The sequence below is a fragment of the Paroedura picta genome, chromosome 1 (genome assembly GCF_049243985.1).
Source record: "Paroedura picta isolate Pp20150507F chromosome 1, Ppicta_v3.0, whole genome shotgun sequence".
Lineage (NCBI taxonomy): Eukaryota > Metazoa > Chordata > Lepidosauria > Squamata > Gekkonidae > Paroedura > Paroedura picta.
Genome location: NC_135369.1, coordinates 54,082,497 through 54,104,120, shown reverse-complemented (window position 1 = coordinate 54,104,120; position 21,624 = coordinate 54,082,497). Strand labels below are relative to the sequence as shown.

At 44.2% G+C, this 21,624-nt stretch overlaps 1 protein-coding gene and 1 long non-coding RNA gene across 3 annotated transcripts; both read right to left on the bottom strand.

Annotated features, from left to right (window-relative positions):
- Positions 1-602: 602 nt before the first annotated feature.
- LOC143837405 (uncharacterized) lies at positions 603-2,099 on the bottom strand. Of its 2 annotated transcripts, XR_013230979.1 has the most exons (3): positions 1,750-2,091; positions 914-1,027; positions 603-648 (listed from the first exon to the last, which is right to left on the bottom strand). It is a non-coding gene; the product is annotated as an uncharacterized LOC143837405 (long non-coding RNA). The 2 variants fall into 2 exon arrangements; XR_013230974.1 differs by lacking the exon at positions 603-648 and having other exon boundaries at positions 802-1,027; positions 1,750-2,099.
- An 11,163-nt stretch (positions 2,100-13,262) lies between these two features.
- NENF (neudesin neurotrophic factor) lies at positions 13,263-20,458 on the bottom strand. The gene is made up of 4 exons (XM_077338740.1): positions 20,006-20,458; positions 17,371-17,431; positions 14,061-14,164; positions 13,263-13,739 (listed from the first exon to the last, which is right to left on the bottom strand). Exons 1-4 carry the CDS (start codon positions 20,441-20,443, stop codon positions 13,563-13,565), a joined length of 780 nt encoding a protein of 259 aa, XP_077194855.1. The 5' UTR covers positions 20,444-20,458; the 3' UTR covers positions 13,263-13,562.
- Positions 20,459-21,624: the final 1,166 nt, after the last annotated feature.

The window sequence follows — 21,624 nt, the reverse complement described above, 5'->3', positions numbered from 1 at the left end:
CTTCCTCATCCCGGACACATCCCGCCCCAGAACGCCTTACTGATTTATTTAGTCTGTGGCGCCCGTGGCGCCACGGGCAGTGTACAGATCATAGTCTGACAAAGAGTGCTTGCACTCGAAAGCTCACACCCTGAATAAATCTTTGTTGGTCTTAAAGGTACTACCAGCCTTTGGAGTTCTTGAACTCTTGCATAATTCCTTCCTCTTGCAGGAGTTTTGGCTGTCATTTTGGTTGCCATGGTATGTTGCCAATAAATGTATTTGCTAAGGCCATGGAAACCATGGCTAAACACTCAGGAGTTAAAGACTGGGAAACTCCATGAAACATGTATGATTTCCTGTGGTGTTTCTAATGAGGGAGAGGGGACAAGGAAGATGAACTTCTTTGAAGAAATGGATGGAGAAAGGATGGGGGTGGGTAGATGGGAGAGGCAGGAGACTGATTACTGTTTCCTCAGAATCTGCTGCCTGAGGCGAATGAGATGGCCAGTTCTTGGACTCAACTAACTATGACACATTTTTACACCTAATAATAAATTTGGCAAACAAGCAGAGATGCTCCATGTTAGAAGGTTGTATTTTGTTGAGAGTGGTGGTGGTGGTACTTTTAAAAAAAGAAGTTCAGAATTTGCTTATCTCGTCATCCTACTAAGAAACAAAAGAAGAAAAAAGATCAGTATTGTGGCTGCCTATAATTACATTGGAAGCAAACCCGCTGTGAATGAGGGGATTATGCAAAGACTCTCTTTGGTCTTGTTGATACCCATGAAATAAGGAAGAAGAGACCATGTGACACAGCTATTTAAGGCAAGTATGGGTGTCACTATTACACCATATGGCATGTCAGGCACAAAATCTGTCAACACAGCCCTTAATTTTGAACTTAAAAGGACAAAACAGCTTCAGTACTTACAGGCCTGACTTCTGTCTCTCTTTAGAAGCATCTGCTGATGCCAGAAGAATAGTCTTGTCTTTGTTTTGCTTCTTTGTTTTGCTCCTTTCTTTTCTTAATAAGCAGGCCATGAAGCTAAAAAGTACAAAGCAACAGTTAAACACATTTCAGTCTCACTAGGCAAGTGCTTAAAACCAACAGGACTCATGAACTTGGGCAGGATCAAACCATATGCACCAAAGTCTCACTAGTTTCATTCGATTTAGGTGTGGTGGCTGTGTTATCTGCACTAGACTCCATGTTCAAACCTTGACTATGTTGTGACCCTCACAAAGTGACCTCAATTCAGCTGCTGTCTTCCATCCTAAACTACCTCACAAGGTCAACAGAAATGTAAAATCTAGGAAAGCAAAACTATGGGAATTTCCATACATTGGTCAAAACAGCAAAATGCTCACTGAATGCAAATGCGCAATATTATATCACACCTCACTGGCCTTATAGCTGTCTCGCCTTTTTCAGCCATTTTTTTTGTGCATTTTATCCTCCTCATTTGTGGCTGGAAAAGGCAGAAGAGAGAGTAACGCACCTTATACTTGTTGCACTTCAGCCTATCAGTCACTTCAGGAAACCAATCCCCTCCCCCCACCCCCGGCATATCTTGTTGCTATTTAAAGGTCAACAAATGGCAACAAATGTTTAAAAAAATTAATACTTATTCATTGCAATATGTATGCATGGCATCATAGAGACATAGGGTTTTTTAAACACATTTCAACAATCCATGCATTTTCATTTTTTGGCCGGATGTTACATCGATCTCACCTCCACACCCCCATGACACACCCATGGCACACCTGTATAAATCCTCCAGCCAGCACACCTGTCAGCCATTGCTCTTGGTCTGCTTTGTAAAAGTGGCCATTTGGGGAGCAAATTCGAAATGGAGAATCTCCTGCCCGCATTGCTGGCTCAGATCTCAATTCTTGTTGGATGAGTTTATGCCACCCTCTTGTGAATCAGGGTGGGTACAGTGGTATCCCACAAGACGATGCTCATGAAATGGAGGAAAGTTCATCCTTGTGGATCCTTTCCCAGCTGTGCCCTGCAAAGCCAGACCTTGAATCTCTCCAGGGATTCTTTATCTGTTACCTACAGTCCTGTCTATAAAACCAGTGAAGTCATAATTTTGAATCCTAGTCTTCCAGTCACATGGCTCTGTGTCTGTGATGTCATATGGCTTCCTGTCATATGTTTGTACCTTGGTGGGTCCTATGTGGAGTGGGTTGCATGTCTGGGAACGTTGAAGACCACTCAGCTTGAAGGAAGTGAAACTGGTGACTTGTGCTATCTCTTGGCATAGAGCCATGATTAGTTGCCATAGCATCAAGCCAAGAAAGTCCACAAACTGTTCAGGGAAGCTAAATTACAATAATGGACCACATAATTTGGACAATAACTAAATGATTTACTCAATCTCTTCTTAAACCGTAAGATCAGTGTAGTGGCCAGACAAAATTAGGAGACCCCAAACTAGCAGAGGTGGCAAGGAAGAAGGCACTCGTCCCCCAGTACCTCTGTCAGTCCAGCTTGGATGCAATGCAATGGCTTCTACAGCACGCTTTGCACCCAGTGGAGTAGCACAGGAAGATGGTACTTGGGCCAGTAAGTGCCTTGAGCTGAGAGCCAGCTTGGTGTAGTGATTAAGAGCGGTGGCCTCTAATCTGGAGAACCATGTTTGATTCCCCACTCCTCCTCCACATGAAGCCAGCTGGTGACCTTGGGCCAGTCAGAGTTCCCTCAGAGCTCTCTCAGCCTCACCTACCTCACAGGGTGTCTGTTGTGGGGAGAGGAAGGGAAGGCGAATGTAAGCCACTTTGAGACTCCTTTGGGTAGTGAAAAGTGGGGTACAAAAAGCCAGCTCTTCCATTATTAAGCAGAAGAGTTGTAGTGACTTTTTGTTTTTACAGTAACAGGCCATAAGTAATGAGTCTGACACAGATACAAACTCATGTATATTAGCTTAATTAAAACATATTACCTGCCACTCCCAAACTGGCTCATGGTGGGTCACAATCTGTCCATATAAAACCCAGTAAAACCCCAGTAAAACCAATGCGGACATACATATACATACAATAAAACAGACTCCTAAAAAATCATGGCGGACTTCAACCCCAGCAACCCCTTCAAAAAATCCGTATAAAGGAGAGGAGTGGGAAGAGGCATGTCAGCCTCAACCATAAAGCTGGTGGAAGAGCTCCGTTTTGCAGGCCCTGCGGAATGCTGAGAGCTCTTCCGGGAGCTCATTCCACCAGGTGGGGGCCAGGACCAAAAGGGCCCTGGCCCTGGTTCAAGCCAGGCGTGTCTCCCTGGAGCCGGGAATGACCAATAGATTGGTACCTGCAAAGCCCTGCAAGGGCATAGGGCAAAAGGCGGTCTCTCAGATATTTAATTATATTTAATTAAACCCAATTAATTAAATGGGAATTCTTTCTGAGTAGACACATATAGGGATAGGTCCTCAGGAACCTTTTACATTGTTCTGCAGAACCCTACATTCCCATCATGCTTGTTGTCTATTTCCCTCCACAGTGATCTCTCTGGTAGAAATTATAATCTGACAGTCACTGTAGACTCCCAAAAGAAAGTGACATTTGCTGGGCTGTATCCTATTCAGATCCAGTCCTTGAAGAAAACAACACATAACCATTATCATATGGCTCACAAGCCATGGTCTGTTCCCTGCTGTGCACGTTGTAGGAAAGAAATACACACAAAGTACACCTGGGAAATCCCCACCATTTGACTCAGTGCTGTTTGTTCCCCCCAGAGCTCATGTTACTGACTTTTACTACAGCCTGAAGTATTACACAGCATTACATCTGTATGGCACGTTTCTCATGGATTGCAGCATTTGATAAAACTGCCAGTCATTCTTGGCGTTTCAGAATTTGCATCACTGTTGATGCATCTGTGAAGATTATTTTTGCTCAATCTCCCTGCCTTAATGTTTGAACAGCACAAAAGGTTAACTGACTTGCTTGACTTGCAAGAAAAATCTGATGCTTGTAAAACTCCCATGCCAAGGTGGCTGGACTCTCCTTTTGTGCTGCCTGTGGAGAGGGCAGTGTGATGAAATGTTTAGGCAAGAACTTGCAAACAGATCTGCTCAGGTTCACTAGCTGCATGAGGCTGCTGTGCTCATGTCAGAAAATAAAAAGCACAAGCTTGTCAAAGCAGTCCTTGGACTGAATCAACTCCTCTGTGTATAAGCACATGCAGAATTTATTTTATTTTGTTGTTTATAATCTGCTTTTCTCCCCACTGGGGACTCAAAGTGGCTTACATTGGTCTCAGTTCATTTTATCCTTGCAACAAGCCTCTGAGGCAAGTTAGGTTGAGAGAGAACAATCCTCCAGTGAGGGAGTTTTGCGTGGAACAGAACTTTTTTACAAGCAGAATGAAAAATAACTCAATTTCAGATATAGAGTCCTACAGTTGGGGGACCTGCATTTCTCCTCACCCAATATTTGCTCTTTCCTTTCCCTGAAAGCCTCTGTAGCGTCTCCCCATTCCCTGCTTCCTTCTTGCCTTCCCACTTACCATCCAAACTACTTTTATGTGCATACTTTAGCCTTTCCTCCTTCATTCCCTTTGTCAGCCTCTACCTAGAGAAACTATGGCCCATTTGTGTGGTGACAGCCACCAGATCAAGCCTAGTTGTACAGTGTGGACTGTTGGGTCCAGTTATGTGATGGGGAACATGCTAGGACTTGTGGGGACACCGTCCCCTGAACCCTCCTCACCACACTATTTCTTATTTCCCTACTTCTGGCAAACTCATTTCCTCAGCTTCCCCTGCTTCCTTCTTTCCATCCCACCCACCAATCTAACTTTTCTGGCCCCACAATTTCAGCCATATTTGTAATTTATTTACTCAGTTTTTACCCTGCTTTTCTGCAATATGGGGGCCCAAAGAACCTTTCATTCTCTTCTCCATTTTACTCTCACAACAAACCTTATGAGGTAGACTAGGCTGAAAATGACCCACAGTCACCCAGTGAGCTTACACAGATGAGTGGGGAGAGAGTGGGTCTCCAAGATCCTGGTCTGAAATTAGTCACTTCACCATACTGGCTTTCACTCAGAGACTGATGCTGAAGTGTTGCGAGCAGCCAGGCTTGGGAGTCATGCAAGTGAGATGGTATCAAGTTGCCTGGTGGTTGCTGCCATGCCTGGCCCCAGTGAGTTCTCCCTTAAAGGCCAAAACAGCCCTGGAAAGGCTGCTGCCCATCTCCTTTTGCCTTTTACTGACAGAAGCCAAGTCTTGAAGGCTGGCAATATTGTTTTGATTTCCTACCAACCTTCACAATGGTCGTTGAGAAGGCATTTGTTTTTTTTTAACAGAGTTGTTCCATCAGGCCTATGGTCAAGATCCTGATGGACCACCAAGAAGTGCTGGCTTCACTGCTGAAACAAAGGGAAGATCTACTCTCCAAGAACTTTGAGCCACCATCCCAGTATAAATTATTGGGGGAGCTACTGAAATTTATTTTTTAAATTATTTTATATTCTAATTGTATAAACTATGTTGTTAGCTGCAACCACGTGAAGGGTTACAATGGGATAAAATGATAAAACCTCATATAAAGATTTAAAACCAGTCTCAACCCTCCTATTATACTACATGGCAGCAGAAATAAACCCCCCAGCCTCCTCCCCCTATTTCCAGCTACCTGCTCCCAGGGCCTCAGGGGAAGATCCAGGGGTGCCGTCAGTCCTATCATGGTACTATTTGATGTTTAACTTGGAGGGCTCCCTCAGATCTCCTGCAGCCCGGCCTCAACCAAAGATCTGGCAAAAGAGCTCCATCTTGCAGGCCCTGTGAAACTGCAAAAGATCCTGCAATGTTCTCAGTTCTTCCGAAGCTCATTCCACCAGGTTAGGGCCCTGGTTGAGGCCAGGTGAACCTCCTATGGGCCAAGCACCACCAGCAAGTTATTACCCACCAAGTGCAAGGCCCTGTGGGGAGCATAAGGTGATAGGCAGCCCCTCAGATATGTGGGTCCCAGAATGTGAAGGGCCTTTAACCTGTCCAATGCATTTTTCCTTTAGATTTCAGATTTTTCTGCAAATATGGCAGTTTCAATATTGTAGAAAGAGATTTCTTTTCTGTCCATGACCCCAATCACCAGGTTTAAGTATCCACAGATGGGGCCACATTGAGAATTAGATATACTGATATATTAATATAAGAGATTTGGCTAATGGGTAGGAGTTGACTATGTCCCTTAATTGCTGAGGGGAAACATAGGTATAAAAATACACCCTGTCTTACCTAACTGAGGCTTTGATTAATATTATCACTATTAAAGACTCATAGGCTGCTTCCATACAGTGATTGTCCCCTATCTCATTCTTGTGCTGCTGTTATGTGCAGTTAGATATGTATTTTTACTTTGTTTTTAATATATTATTGGTGCACTTTGTTTAATAAATATTTGTAATGGTTTTTAAATATTATTTTTAATATTGTTTTACAGCTCAACTTTGGGGTTCCTGACGTCAGTTCAGGTTGGGTTTCGGTTCCCTGTTTAATTTTGCATGAATACACCATGTCATTATGTGAAAGCCGTAAGTAAATAAATCTTTGTTGTGCTAATTTGGATCAACATGGCTATCCACTTAAATCTAACAAAAATAAAACGTGATAGTATGTAAGGTGCCCACAAAACTCCTGTTTGTGCCTCAGGTTTTTTGTTCATCCTCCATGTTGGGCAAGCTATCTGTATAAAGGAAAGTCAAATTTGTAATGAGAAATTATACAGACCATATGGATTTTATTAAAATCCCTACCCCACCTCCTCCTCCAAAACAGTGATGGAAAAGGAGTGATGCTCAGGAAATGCATGGGGCAATCAGGAGCAGCGTTAAAATGAAATGCAATGGAAGTGTGGGTGTATTTTTAAAGATTGTCTTATGATTTCTGTATCATCCAGAATCTCAACAGAATTTTCAGGGCCTTCTCCTCTCTCCCCACTGTGCATCCCTTTTGGCTGACCCAACTCGTACACACTGCCTGTCCGGTCCAGATGCCTCGATACCTTATTTTGCCCTGATATGAAACAGGCTGGCATGATTCAGCACAATGTGATGGATCATTTGACTCTTGGGTGAATACCATGCAGCAATGAAGGAATACTTTTATTTCCCCATTTTCTTTTTATCTGGAAACACTTTTGCGTAACTTTGTGCTGGGTGAAAGGTGCCCAAGAGCCTGGCATGGAAACAGGAGTCCTTTTGTTCTCGGCATGTAGGTAGTTCAGTACGGATCACACTGAAGTAATGTTCAGCTACTATGTCTGTTCTGTCCTGTTAAAGACACAGGTACTGCCTCAGGGATCTAAAGCAACAATCAGCTGACGTTCACATGCTCTTGTGCTTCAGAGTTAAACAGGAGCTGGTGTTGTTTAGCAACCTGCAAAAGGCAGATACTTGGGGGTGGGGGGGTGTTACAGTGATCATGCAGATATAGCGCTCACCTGGCTGTTCATAAGATGCTGATTTGTTTGCCTTGCAATGCAATTCAGAGTTACACCCTTAGATACCCACTGAGTGGACCGAATGAAACCCTGTTTAGGATTACACTGGACAGAAATGCACTTGGATGGATGACCAATGAGCAGAATGGGGGCACAGAGTGGTCTCAACTCCTGCCTTAGGACGATTTCTAGGGGCAACAAGGGGCTCCCCAATCCCTTCCCCAATACTTACTGGTATTTTTATTTCCCCCACGATATTAACTGTAGTCACACTATATTAAGAATCTTTACATAGCATGGATTTTAATACTGTTATCTTCATTCTACAAAGTATATATTTAATCTGCAAAGCTGCTTCTTTGCTCCCCTAATAATGAGCCTTTGAGGCCCCTTTGTTCCTCAAAACTAGTTTTCTAGTCATCCCTGCCACGCCCTCCCCCACCCATTTGTGTGTCTGCCTTGCCCTTGACAGCAGCTGCAGAGCTAGGGTGGCAAATGACTTTGGTCCACTCAGGATTCCAAAGCAGCCACCCTAAAAAGTTTCATGCCCTGTCCATACCTGGCACCATCTTGAAAGGTATTTCATATCCATTTTATCACCAGTTAATTTTTTAAAAAAATCTTCCTCTTCTCATATTCTACAGAACTGTGCATGCTGGTCTTTGGTTTGATGGTGCTATGCTTGGAACACTCTGATGGGGGCACTTCTGCCAATGGGCAGATCAACAGGGATCACATGGCAGGAGGTTTGCACTATTTCCCCGCATGCTCTGCGGTTGAGGGGGACAAAACCATGTCCCCCCAGACTATGAGACAAGCATACAGATAAAAGAATCCAGAACTCTGCCATAATATCTTTAAATCTATTTCATAGAATCATAGAATCATAGAGTTGGAAGGGGCCATACAGGCCATCTAGTCCAACCCCCTGCTCAACGCAGGATCAGCCCTAAGCACCCTAAAGCAATTTCCCCCCCTCCTGCATAGACAAAGCTTAAATCTGAATGAAAATAGAAAATTAAGATTATTAACAGATTATTCTAATCTCTTAAATTTAGTTTAACATCTCCCCCCCCCTCCCGGATCATACAATTGATTGGATATACTTGGGTATACACAAATCAGGCTTTAGGTTCTGTTTTGCCTAAGTTCATTAAATCAGCATTTCTGTCATATGGCTATTTAGCCTCTGCTTAAAAACTTCCAAAGAAGGAGAACTCATCACCTCCCGAGGAAGCCTGTTCCACTGGGGAACTGATCTAACTGTTAGGAACTTCTTCTGGATGCTTAGCCAAAAATTCTTTTTAGTTAATTTCAACCCATTGGTTCTAGTCCGACCCTCTGGGGCAACAGAAAATAACTCTGCTCCATCTTCTTTATGACAGCCTATCAAGTATTTGAAGATGGTTACCATATCACCTCTTTCACTGAGAAGCATGAATTCTTTTTCTATATTACAAAGAGAGATAATACAGCTAGGAGAGGATACGGGTTCACACATTTATAATCCATTTCCTCCCCTATGATTTATAACTACGACTAAATTCTTTGAAAGGCAAAATTGAAACTGGACAGGCAGCAACCTACTATTCTCTTTCCCTTTCCTCCCTCAGCACAGATATAGATATCACCAAGCAGAGGAATCCATGAATCATTGATTAAACTGAATTCACACCTACATTCAAAATATTTCCATAAGAGATACATTTTAATGTATCCCATAGTATTGACCCTACTGCTCCTTAGAAGAGCTCAAGAGGGACTTCTACATGGTTCCCATACAATTGCTCATCAAGGCTGGTTACAAGGCCAACCCTGTTTAGAACTCCCCTTCACCTTTTCAAGAATTAGCTTGCATGCAAGGCTTGTACTTTTAAACGTAATCATTGCACAGTACCTAGTTTCTGAGGTACATTATTATGCTGGTTGTTATTCAGAACTGCACTGTGTGCACTCTGTCTTCTGGACTGAAGCAGATGATCAACACACACATACAGATATTGTGGTGAAATTATCTAAGGAAGCTTTGCAGAGTATTTTTGCCTACTAGGCTACTCCTAACTCTCAGAATGTCAGTGGAACCAAAACATGCCTCTTTTAGCTCAATGCGAGTTGAATAACACCCCCAAGTAATATCTATGTAAATGTTTACGTTTTTGCATTACAAACGTTTTATAGGGCACATCTATCTAATTTTTATCCTGCCCTTCCTTTCAGGAGATCTAGTTGCAAACAAGTGCTGCCCTTCCACCATTTTATTCCCCAAATAGCCTGGTGTAGTAACTTATACCGGGAGCTCAAACAGTTCTTTGTTGTGCAAGTTCCAGTTTATTATGATAATAGGCACGATCTCCATAGTTACAAGAAATCTTTTTGCAAAGTTGGATGCCTTTCATCATGTTGGAAATAAGAGTCCACTAAAAGAAATCTGTAAATAATGTAAACTGAGTTTAGGACAGGGATTTAGGGTGCTTAAGGTGGTAAATCTTATCTATGTACTGACAACATTTGTAATATCTTTTTGCAAATTAAGTCATATTTTTATTCTATTGTAATTATGATTTATATTTTATTTTATCATTGTATTTCTATACTGCCTGTCCCAGAAACTGGCTTGCAGTGGTTCACAAAAACAAGAAAGGCAATAAAAATACCCCAATAAAACTACTTAAGCAGGTATAACTACAAAATGGCGGTATATTAAATATCTTTAAAATCACTCCCCATATTCTAAGCATCAATCTTAATATCAATGAAATATGTACTGGCTGGGAGATGGAAACAGGCCCCCAACACAGTCTAGCCCTGCAATAGGAACCGGGGGTGGGGGGAACCAGATCGAATACCCCAGGGCTCCCAAATGCCTGGCTCCATTTTGCAGGCCCTGCGGAACTCAGAGTCCTGACAGGGCCTGCAGCTCATCTAGGAGCTTATTCCACCAGGTAGGGGCCAGGACCAAAAAGGCCCTAGCCCTGGTCGAGGGACCTTCAACAGATTCATACCCGCAGAGTGGAGTGCTCTATGGGGGAGGGGGGCATAAGGATAGTACAATTCTGTTAATTTTCAATAAAATATAGAAATTTGTGCTTTTCCTATTGCAATTTCTAATATCCACATTTGCCAGTTACCATACTAACACTGCTCATTCTTATTGTCTGGATTATATTGCTCTCTGGTGGCCAAAAGATGTATGCACATTGCTTAAAGCAAAACCAATGAAAATGTCTTTGGTGCTCTCGCCCTCTTGAAAGCCACTTCACCTTCTTTGTTGACATCAATGCTTTTGGCACACCCAGCTCTAAAGAGTTTCATTTCCCTGTAGCAATTATGTAATAGTGGACTTTTATGATACAATATGATGTGGTATCAGTGCCCAACCTATACAGGGCTACTACTCTCCGGTTTTATCTACTTAATTAAAAAGAATGAAAACATCTGACAGACCCCGGGTGGTCTCCTGGGGCAAGTTCTTTATTTTAAAAATCACCTCACCAGACACCACTGCAGGATTTTTAAATTATTATTCCTCCCTTCCCCTCTTCACCAGTGATCCTGGAGGGAATAAAAATCTGGGAGAGCTCTGGTTTGGCTACAAAATGAGCTTCAACCTGTGGCTGATAACTGAAGAGGAAGATCAAGTGGAGAAAATGTTTTTTCTTTTGAAAAAATGATTGAGAACAATATTAATTGTAACACACTGAGGTAAATATAAATCAGAAAGATGGAAATAGGGCAGTCCTCTTACAGATAAACACAAGATCCTGGTAACACCTTGTAAACATCAGGGAAAGCCAATCTGACAGAAGACTAGCATGTGTAAGCTTTCTTGTGTGGAGGAAAGAGGGCAAGGGTGTGCTGTTATGCTTACTTGCCTTATACTAGGTGAAAGCTGGTTGTATGCTTGTCTTTGAGCAGATCCAGGGAAGAGCAGGTATGTGGACCTTTGCCTCATTGAGCATGCATGCTCGGTTTTTGTGCCACCTGCTTGCTGGGGTGCCATGTTGGGGAGACAGGATAGATAGGGGATGATGTTTACACTCTGGTTTAATTTTGTTATTAAGCAAGTAGAGAAGTCCCAATGAAATCATAGTAAATGTGTAAATATGTGAATCTCTGGATTATAGTGGCCCAAATGGTTAGGCCTATATACCACATACTTCCAGCTTCCACAATCCACAGACATATGAATACTTGGCCTTTTCTCATATGTTGTTATTATAATATTATTATTTATTTAATTTCTATACCATTCCTCCCCATAATGGGCTCAGGGCAGTTTACAGTAGTAAAACCACATACACATATCTTTAAACGTCCCGCGGCTCGGGGCACCGCGGACTAAATAAAGCAGTAAGGGCTGGTGGGGAGGAGTTAGGGTGGGACTCGTCCAGGATAAAAACTTGGAGAGGGCCAATCAGGAGCCGTGAAGTGGCTCCTGATTGGCCCTCTCCGAGGGCCACTCAGGGGCTAAGTGGCCAATTGGGAGGCGTGCCTAGTGTACCTCCCTATTGGCCACTTGGCCCGTCCCAGACTTCCTGCCCACACTCTGTCCCCATATGGTTCGCTACCAGGAAAGGAGCAGGGCGGCCACATTGAAGATGCGGCTGCCCTGCTCCTTTCCTGCCAACGAGCCATCGCCCTTCCCTCCCCATCACAACTCCTCGTGGCCTCGAAAAAAAATGGCCTCGCCGCCCTGCTGCCTCCCCGAACGACAGCCACTCCAGGACCATGCCAAGCCGCTTCCCCCCATCTCCGCGGGCTCTACCGCCACCGCTAAGGCCACGCCAGTCACTCCCGCTGCCCACAAGACCGTCGCCACCAGCCACCACGCCCGCCCGGTGGCGCAATGGAGCCACCCGGAGCCGCAACATCCCTCAGCCGACGGGGGACTGCTGCCAACAGAGCTCCTGCCGCGCACACATAGGTATGCCACGAACCAAGACGCCATCGCCACCCCGCCAACGCTCAGACACGCGCCCGCGCCTCTGCGCACCCACAACGCACTACCGACCTTCTCTCCTGCACTCGGCGCCGTCCGCCTTCTGCCTGGCCCCAGTAAAATCGCTGGGGGGGGGGCCCAGAAGGCCCCGCTATGAGCCCACAGGAAGCCTTCGGTCTCCAGGGCCTTCCCTCCCAAACTTTCTTTTCTAGCGCCCATTTTATTTGCTTATAAAATGGGCTTTCTTTCTAGTAAACAATACTAAAATACAATACTAAAACACAGTCAGGGGCAGGTAGTTGTGAGTTCATGCACTGTGTAGAAGGTTGGACTAGGTGACCCTGGAGTAAGGTGACCAAATTGTCTCACTTTTGGAGGGACATCTGGGGGTACCTGGCAAATTATACTTATGTTGAAATTAAAATATATATATTACAATACTATTTTTGCGTTCTATGCGTTCTATGAAACTTTTTGTTGCTCCATATAGACCAAATTTTTAATCAAGAACCTCCCTGGTCAATGTTGTTCTGCTTTACCAATGTTAAAATCTGGTCACCTTACCCTGGAGGTCCCTTCCAACTCTATGATTCTAAGTCTTCACCCTATCCCACCCCACCCCACCTATGGTATCAGTACCTAAGTTCTCTCAGAGGACATCACACCTCTGGGAACATAAGGAATGCAGTTAACATAACCAAATGCAGTTAACAAACAATCCTTAACAGTACCTAGCCAGATGAGCCCAAGAAATTCATATGGAAGGAATGATTCCCTGTTTTACACACTGCATCCCTCAGTCAAGGATTACCAGGGGCTTATATCCATGAAGCTCCATGGATTAAAAAACTGTACTCCTCCTGGCCATATCAGAGAGAGACAGACAGACAACAAGGCCACCTTTATTTATTTGGGGTGGGTGACATTTCCAAATTGTTTCCCCAAAGCTGAGACTTCTTGCAGGCTTCTATCCAATAACGTTACTAATTCATCAGTTGCAGGAACGTTTTAAAATGATAATAGTATGGTACCTAGCTTTGCCCAGAAAGATTTCAGAAAAGCAGGCACACTATACTGTTCATTCTTGAAGCCATTTCCTGTTTTGGGTAATAAAGTCAGGTTATTTGTCCGTAGTCTGGTATAATGCAGGGTGGGCATCCATGGATTGCTGGAATTAATTCACTGGTCAAAACTCCTCCTTAATGTTGAAATGTGGCTGATCTTCAGGTTTGAAGTCTGAATTGGGGCTGCCATCCTCATTGAGAATCCGTTGGGCAGTGTAGCCAACAATGGGATACTTGGCTTTGTAGACATTATTGAAGGTATCATCCAGAGATTGAAGCTCTTCTGTTGTGAGTCCCATCTCAATGGAATATGATTGCATAAAGAGAAAAGTGGGGGGAGGGAGAGAGAAAAGAAAAGCCACGTTTGCTTTTACTTGAATGTGACATTGTACAAGAGAAATACGAGTAGCTAGCAGAATTGAGATTGCTCAGATCCGAGTACTAAGGATACCACCCAGCAGCTGTGCTTCTTCAGTTTCTTCTCTCCCTGCCCCTCTCCCCATCTATGGTCCTGCATGCACTTGGGCTAGCCAGGACACAACAACATCCAGGAGGATACATGCAAGTAAGTGACATGCAAGATGCACGCCCCCAGAGAACAGACATCTCTTTTTCCTTACTGTGTCATGAGTGAGATCTGCAGGATCAAGGGACATCTTTGCAATTCCTCGGGTTGAATCCTTCCCAACTAGCGCATTGTATGAAGCTCCTTTTTCATAAAATTCTGTCCAAGAAAACAACACAGCAATAAAGAAGAAGAAGAAGAGTTGGTTCTTATATGCCGCTTTTCCCTACCCGAAGGAGGCTCAAAGCGGCTTACAGTCGCCTTCCCATTCCTCTCCCCACAACAGACACCCTGTGGGGTGGGTGAGGCTGAGAGAGCCTTGATATCACTGCTGGGTCAGAACAGTTTTATCAGTGCCGTGGCGAGCCCAAGGTCACCCAGCTGGCTGCATGTGGGGGAGCGCAGAATCGAACCCGGCATGCCAGATTAGAAGTCCGCACTCCTAACCACTACACCAAACTGAAATAGAGCCCAGCTTTGTCTGACTTTAAAGGTATCCCCTGTGCAAGCACCAAGTCATGTCTGACCCTTAGGGTGACACCCTCTAGCGTTTTCTTGCCAGACTCCATACTGGGTGGTTTGCCATTCCCCAGTCATTACCGTTTTACCCCCCCCAGCAAGCTGGGTACTCATTTTACCAACCTCGGAAGGATGGAAGGCTGAGTCAAGCTTGAGCTGGCTGCTGGGATCGAACTCCCATCCTCATGGTCAAAGCTTCAGACAGCATGTCAGCTTCCTTACCACCCTGCGCCACAAGAGGCTTCTTTGTCTGACTTTATCAAGTTGCTATTGATTGTTAGATTTTTATCCCACTGTTCCTGGCAATCAGGCTTAAGGCAGTTGACAAAATAAATACAGAACATAACTAAAAATACAAATAAAAATACAAAAATACAAAAAATAATTTAACACACTGGCACACTGACCACAGAAGCTGAAAGTAGACCAAGCAAGACTGCCTCAATGGAATGCCTGGAGAAATTTCCATGGGACAGGTCCTTGAGTGCACAGTCTCTTCAGAAAAAATATTCACCAGGCTGGAGCCATAACAGAAAAAAACCTTGTTCTGGTTGAAGTTAAAACGTTACCCAAGGGCCAGGACCATCGGAGGTCCACCTGAAATGGAACAGAAGCACTGCCGGGGTATGCATGTGTTATAATAGGCAAGCAGTCCCTGCACAGAGGTAGCCTTTCTGCACAGGGTTGTGTCGAAAGGCCTACACTTGATAGCTGTGATATTTCAAAGGTTGACACATTTTATTGGAGGACAACAGTCAGAAAACTGTTCACCAAGCTAGAAAAATCCCAAGTTATTGATCTGCTCAAATGCCTAAAACTTAGATGCTTCTATATTCCATTCTGGTACACTTCTGGACAAAACTTAAGAGATGTTTGTCTATCCCTTTACAATGCCAGAAAAAAATTAAATTCCATCTCTGAGGAGTATAGTCCTGATTGTACAATATGAGATACATGACCATCAAATGCTGCTTAGCAGCTACTGTGATCAGGAAAGAGATTTGCAAATTTTGTTAATTACTCATGGCTAAAACATGCATGCAATTCAGTATTAAGTCATGCATTATGCAGTGTACAGAATATCAAAGCAGGGGGCAACTAGTTAGTCATCTAATCAGACAAGTGAATTAGCTGGGGACCAGCTGGGAAAGGTGAAGGGCAGGGCATGTTCAGAATGAGGAAACAAGAGGGAAGGATTTGCGAGATGACACATGTGTGGATAGCTGATGAGAAGACACACATTTCCAGTATAAAACCTAAAAAGGTTATCTTCTATGTTTGCCTGCTGGGTTGTAAATATCCTTCTCACCTTCTTATGTCATTTGTTTACTTTTGTATATAAATATTTGCTAATGTTCGTCCTAGATTAAATAGCTTGTTCCGCTGCCAGTGTTTGGGAAACCTAAAGGGCAGGGATGAGCACAATACAAAGAGGGGACCTATGAGAAATCACTAGGGAGGAGACATCCCATTCTTCCTTCTCCTGGTGGCCCCTGCTGTGAGAAGTCTCCTCACCCCTACCTACTGGTTAAGTGATAAGGTGTTGGGCTTGGAGCAAAAAGCATGGCTGGAATGCATTCTGTCCATCAGTTGGTGGTGAGGAGACTTTGAATAGAAAGCATCCCAAAAGCATACTTCTCTCCAAGCCCCATAGGCAGGCTCCCATTGAGGTCTTTTGACATTCATGATCATTCAGCATTTTGTGGGGATTTGCTGTTTTTATGTTTGTTTTCTTTTATAGATTTATTAACACCTCAGTCTTCCAACCAGATTTGTAGAAACAAGATATTCTTATGTGTTTTTTATCTGTTGCCTGGGACCATGTTTAGAATTATATAAACTGACGATGATGATAAAAATTCAATTTTTTCCTACAAATATCTGCTGAAGTTTAAGGTTTTATTTTCCAGTGTCAGATAGTTGTCATTCAACAACTGGGAAGAAGCAAGGTATATATTTGTGCATATGTGTACATGAGAAGAGAAAAATACACTACCAAAAACACAAGAAGTGCTTTCCCATACTGACCCAGAGGAGGAAGACCTCACACATAATTTCTGTTAAATACAAGACTTCACTACTTCCCTGCAAGAAATTTGTAAGCTATTCTCTGTCCTTGTCTCCTTGCCTTCCTTAAAAAAAATAACTGGCCAGGCATTTACTCTAGCTCACCGGAAGGTAGAATACTGTATCTAGGTCCTACGGGTTGGATGCTTATGGGGGGGGGGGAGGTATCGGAATCAATTAATTCTTCAGAGACAGCAATCTTATAAGACATTTCTTATGTACGACACAGTTACTCTCTCAGGAGGAAAGATCAGGTGAGTAAAAGCACTCAGAAGCACTTATGATTGGGAGTTATGTTGACCAAGTGGCGGTGACACCAAGAGAAAATAAGTGAGGGCTGGCTCACACTGGCATGTGGGTGGCTATCAGGATTAGGAGGACCTGGACAAAAGCCCTCCTGAAGCTATATTCAAGCTTGCCATCATGATGCAGTGGGACCAGTGGGGAAGTGGAGAAACCTGGATTAAAAACCTTGCTTGGCCAATGAACCTCACTGGATGGCACGGGATGCATCGCCATCACTTAACCCACACAGCAGTTATAAATTAAAAGTAGAACAAACTCCCCCATATGTCCCACCTTGATAATTTTGTTTTAATTCTCTGAAAACATTTTCGATAGAGAAGCCAGTGAGGAGTTTGCTTTGCAGCAGGTTTCTTAACCAACTACTCCAGCACCTTAAGAAGAACATACAGCTGAGGCTGCGATGCAAATGTGTCTGTTTCTTAATTCTGATTTGACTGGGAGTCTTTGCATCTCTTTTTTCAAACTTAACTCACCTTTCCCAGAAGTAACATCAAACACCACACCTTTAACGGCTATGTAGATTGGTTGACCCTCCTGAAAAGATATTTTTAAAAGAAACATGTTTTTTAGAGCACTTAAAAGCATCACAACTGCCACCCTTAATACAAAATATAAGAAATAAATAATATAACAACTTTCATCCTGGTTTTTTTTTTTGAACAATTAATGTGGCTTCTAGATAGCTGGAATAATATAGATGCTTGTGACACCTTAAAAGGTTAACAAATGTATGCCATACACTTTTTTAAACACAGCTTAGTTTTTCAGATGCATAGAGATTCACACTCACGTTGGCAGATACCGTTATGTATGTGTATATAAGTCAAAGAGCATATGGGACAAAAGATGTTACCACAAAATGAGGTTAGGCAGTGAAGGTATCCCAGGTGTACTTTGCAAAAAACACTTAATAACAGCATTTAGTCAAAAGACTCAAATAATTTTCTGCAAATTAAATAGTGTACTGCTAAGCTGCAATAAGCTAACCATTCCCAATATCTACTGAAATTCAGAGTGACAAAAGATGAAGTAATCAAATAGATGTTCCCAGATGATGCCTCAGCATACCTAGGTGTCAATTTTAATCACTATTTTGGATGCATGTCCATCTCGTAACTTCAAGTTTGAATCCAGTAGCACCTTAGAGATCAACATGATTTCTAAGGTATAAGCTTTTGAGGGAGCTTTAATTAATCCAGAGCCCCTGGTGATACAGTAGAGGTCCTGAGTAGCTGCCTTGCTGCTATGGTTAACTGGCTAAGAGTGAACATATATTAAAACTAATTTGGGTATGACACATTGTGACATCAGACATTTAGTATCTGGTATGTTAGGATAAGCCACCTAATCAATGTCCTCTTTGAAATCTTCCCCAAAACAGAGAATGAAATGACAGAGACAATCCAGGTTCTTTGTGGGCTCAGTCCTCCAAGGTAGATTCTGAGAGCCCTTCTTATATCTACCGTCTGTCATTCCTTCTCTTTGGGATGACCTGGTTAAGGGCAGAATGAAGGGAGGGAAATTTCCTGGGACCAATGAAAATGGGAGGTCACTTTGTTCTCGAGACAACCTTATATTTCCAGAAGACACAGAGTTGTTTCCTAACTGCCAGGGCTGCCAGTTCCAATACCCTATGAGCTGAGGTCACCACTATTAAAGAGAGAAAAAGGACCTCGAGGCAGAGGAATTTTACAAGAGTTTGTTTTTGTATCCCACTTTTGACTAGCAGAAAGAGTCTCAAAGTGGCTTTTTCCCAAAAGAGACACCCTGTGAGGTGGGTGAGGCCAAGAGAGCTGCTCTTCAAGAACAGCACTATCAGGACCCGTGACAAGCCCAGCTGGTTGCATGTGGAGTAGGGGGGAAGCCAATCCGACACCAGATTAGAAACTCTTTCCGAAAATTCCCCACTCTCTTTTTATGATGGGGCTTAATTTGCTGGGTTGCCTAAATTGGCCAACTGACAACCGCCAGGTGAATTGACTAGTTCTCGGAGCCCAATTTGAGCTAAACTTTCTCTCCTGAATCACTGTCTGGCCTGGGAGAGAAAAATAAACCAGCAAGCAAACTCTTAATCTCTTGCACCCTCTTGTGGCTGTCTTGTGACCACCTGACTTCTGCTCTTGCTTCTCTCAGTCTCTAATGGCACCTTCAGCCAAGTTTTATTCAAGATGTAAGCTTTTGTGTGCAGGCACACTTCCTCAGACACAATGAAATGAGAATTACCAGTCCAAATATACAGGGTGTGCAATAAATTAGCAGATATCTTTGTTCAGAATTGAGCATTCATCTGTGGAGTTTTGTTTGGAGCAGGAAGACCATTAGCAGGGGAGGCAAAAAGGAAGGTGGCAGAAAAGGTGAGCTCCCGAGCAAACCCGCTCTTTTAAACTGCAAAGGAACTGAAGAGTGGGGGATGGAAACAGGAAACAATATGTATCTCCTGCTTCCTTTGACTGACCAGTGGGACTGACCCACGTTAAGATATCTTCCCCTCAGAGCGAGAATACAAACCTTTACAGCAAGCAACCATTATATTGGTGAACACAAGGGTGAAAACTGGTAGCTTGGGGGCAAGTTAAGACAAAATTGCCTGAGAATATGTAGTTTAGTCCATGAGCCTCGCCATGCAAACATGCAGGCAATTCCCAGGAAAATAAGACGAAGGCTCCCCTCTGCAAAGAACCCGCATTTTGATAAATGAGCTCCAGGGAGAATTTTTGCAAAAGGTTAAGTGAATGAGAACCTTCCCGAAATTCCGTGGGATTCAATGGGAACTCCCTAGCAAGTAGCCGTAGTTACCAAATATTTGATTCACTTCGATCTCAAACCAAACTAGAAGGCCAGTATCAAATAGCAGGAAGGAAGGCACAAGAGCCGTCCCGTTCTGTCTCTCTTCACCCCCCCTCCCCCCCCCCCCATATTGGAGCCCTAGGAAGGAACTTCCTTTCTTGGTCGAACACGAAGTCCCTGCAAGCCGAGGAGTTAGCAAGACCCAAGGCCAAGTGATCCGCCGACTCCCAGCGAAGCGGCAGCAGCCGGTCTCCGCCTCGGCAAAGCGGCAGCGCCCGTCCTTCTTTCCTTCCTTCCTTCCTTCCTTCCTTCCTTCCTTACCTCCTGGCCGTTGTACCTGGCCAGCTCGGCCTCGGTGAAGAGCCGGACGGGTCTCTGCCGGGGCGGAGGCTTGAAGCGCAGCTCCTGCTCCGCCCGCCCGCCCGGGCAGCACAGCAGGAGCAGCGCTAGGGCTACCAGGGCCCCTGGGACGCCGCCGGCCATGGCCGGGCGGGAAGGGGCTGGGAGCGGCGTCGAGCTCCGGACAAGAAACGCGGGCCCACGGCTCCCCCCTCCCCTCATTTCACATGCGCCCCCCTCCCCCGCCGCCCGCAGCGCCTCTGCCCCGCCCCCCCTTCTCCCTCCTCTTTGGGCGCCTCCGGCCTCCAGTTGCAGAAGACTCCTGGAAAGTCCTACTTTCCCCTTGGCAAGCCACTGCAGACGCGTGGCGATCATGGGCTGTGTTAGTCCAGTGGCGAAGGGAGAACGCACTCTGCGCATGGCCAAGCATACTTCGGCAGCCCTCTTAGGGTGGTTCTTAACTTCGAGAACTACACTGGAACACATATCCCCTCAAATATGAACTCAGGGAGTGGGAACAATAGACATTATGTAAAAATAGGTATATTGTGACATGTCAGTTTCTATTCTTAGCTCTGCAAATGAAACCTTGTGCCTTTTTATGTTCTGTATTATTATATAATATTATTTTTTCTTCTTTGAATAAATAAATTTTACATATTTATCCCCTCAAATTTAAAAAAGCGTTTTTCATACCTGAGTATCATACATGTGTCTATTTTGATAGTCACATTAAGTTTCCTATATGAAGCTTTTCACATGGAAACCATGAAAATGCTAATACGTAGTACATTCTACCACACAGTCCCCTCCACTAACTGCCATGCTTCATAAACTGGGCAACAGCATTTAATCCCAAATAAGTACAGTTAGTGAACTCCAATATTTTAAAGCAAATCACCATAGAATGGCTGGAGAAGGTTAAGCGGATGGCAGCATTGAGCATCCATCTATCTTGCTTCTGCAAGCAGATCTCTCATATTAAACCTAGGTAAAGGTAAAGGTATCCCCTGTGCAAGCACCGGGTCATGTCTGACCCTTGGGGTGATGCCCTCTAGCGTTTTCATGGCAGACTCAATACGGGGGGGGGGTGCCAGTGCCTTCCCCAGTCATTACCGTTTACCCCCCAGCAGCAAGCTGGGTACTCATTTTACTGACCTCGGAAGGATGGAAGGCTGAGTCAACCATGAGCCGGCTTCTGGGATCGAACTCCCAACCTCATGGGCAGACAGCTTCAGACAGCATGTCGCTGCCTTACCACTCTGAGCCACAAGAGGCTCTTAACCTAGGTAACCCCCCCCCTCAAAAAACCCCCCACACCTTTATTTGGTTACTCCAGGGGTAGTCAAACTGCAGCCCTCCAGATGTCCATGGACTACAATTCCCAGAAGCCCCTGCCAGCATTAGCCAGCATTAGCTGGCAGGGGCTTCTGGGAATTGTAGTCCATGGACATCTGAAGGGCTGCAGTTTGACTACCCCTGGGTTACTCTATCAAGGTGTATCACTGGCAGCCTGTGCTTAAGGAACAGCCTCTGCAGAGACATGTATGTGGCTCCCTCACTATTGATATCCAGGACACAATGGAAGACAATTTTATTTA

Excerpts from the sequence above, each read along its gene's own strand:
- NENF (XM_077338740.1), bottom strand. The coding sequence starts at position 20,443 with ATGCGCAGAGTGCGTTCTCCCTTCGCCACTGGACTAACACAGCCCATG. Across the intron at positions 14,165-17,370 it reads TGATGTTACTTCTGGGAAAG|AATTTTATGAAAAAGGAGCT; the intron begins GTGAGTTAAGTT and ends TTTCTTGGACAG. Across the intron at positions 13,740-14,060 it reads CAGATCTCACTCATGACACA|ATGGGACTCACAACAGAAGA; the intron begins GTAAGGAAAAAG and ends TATTCCATTGAG.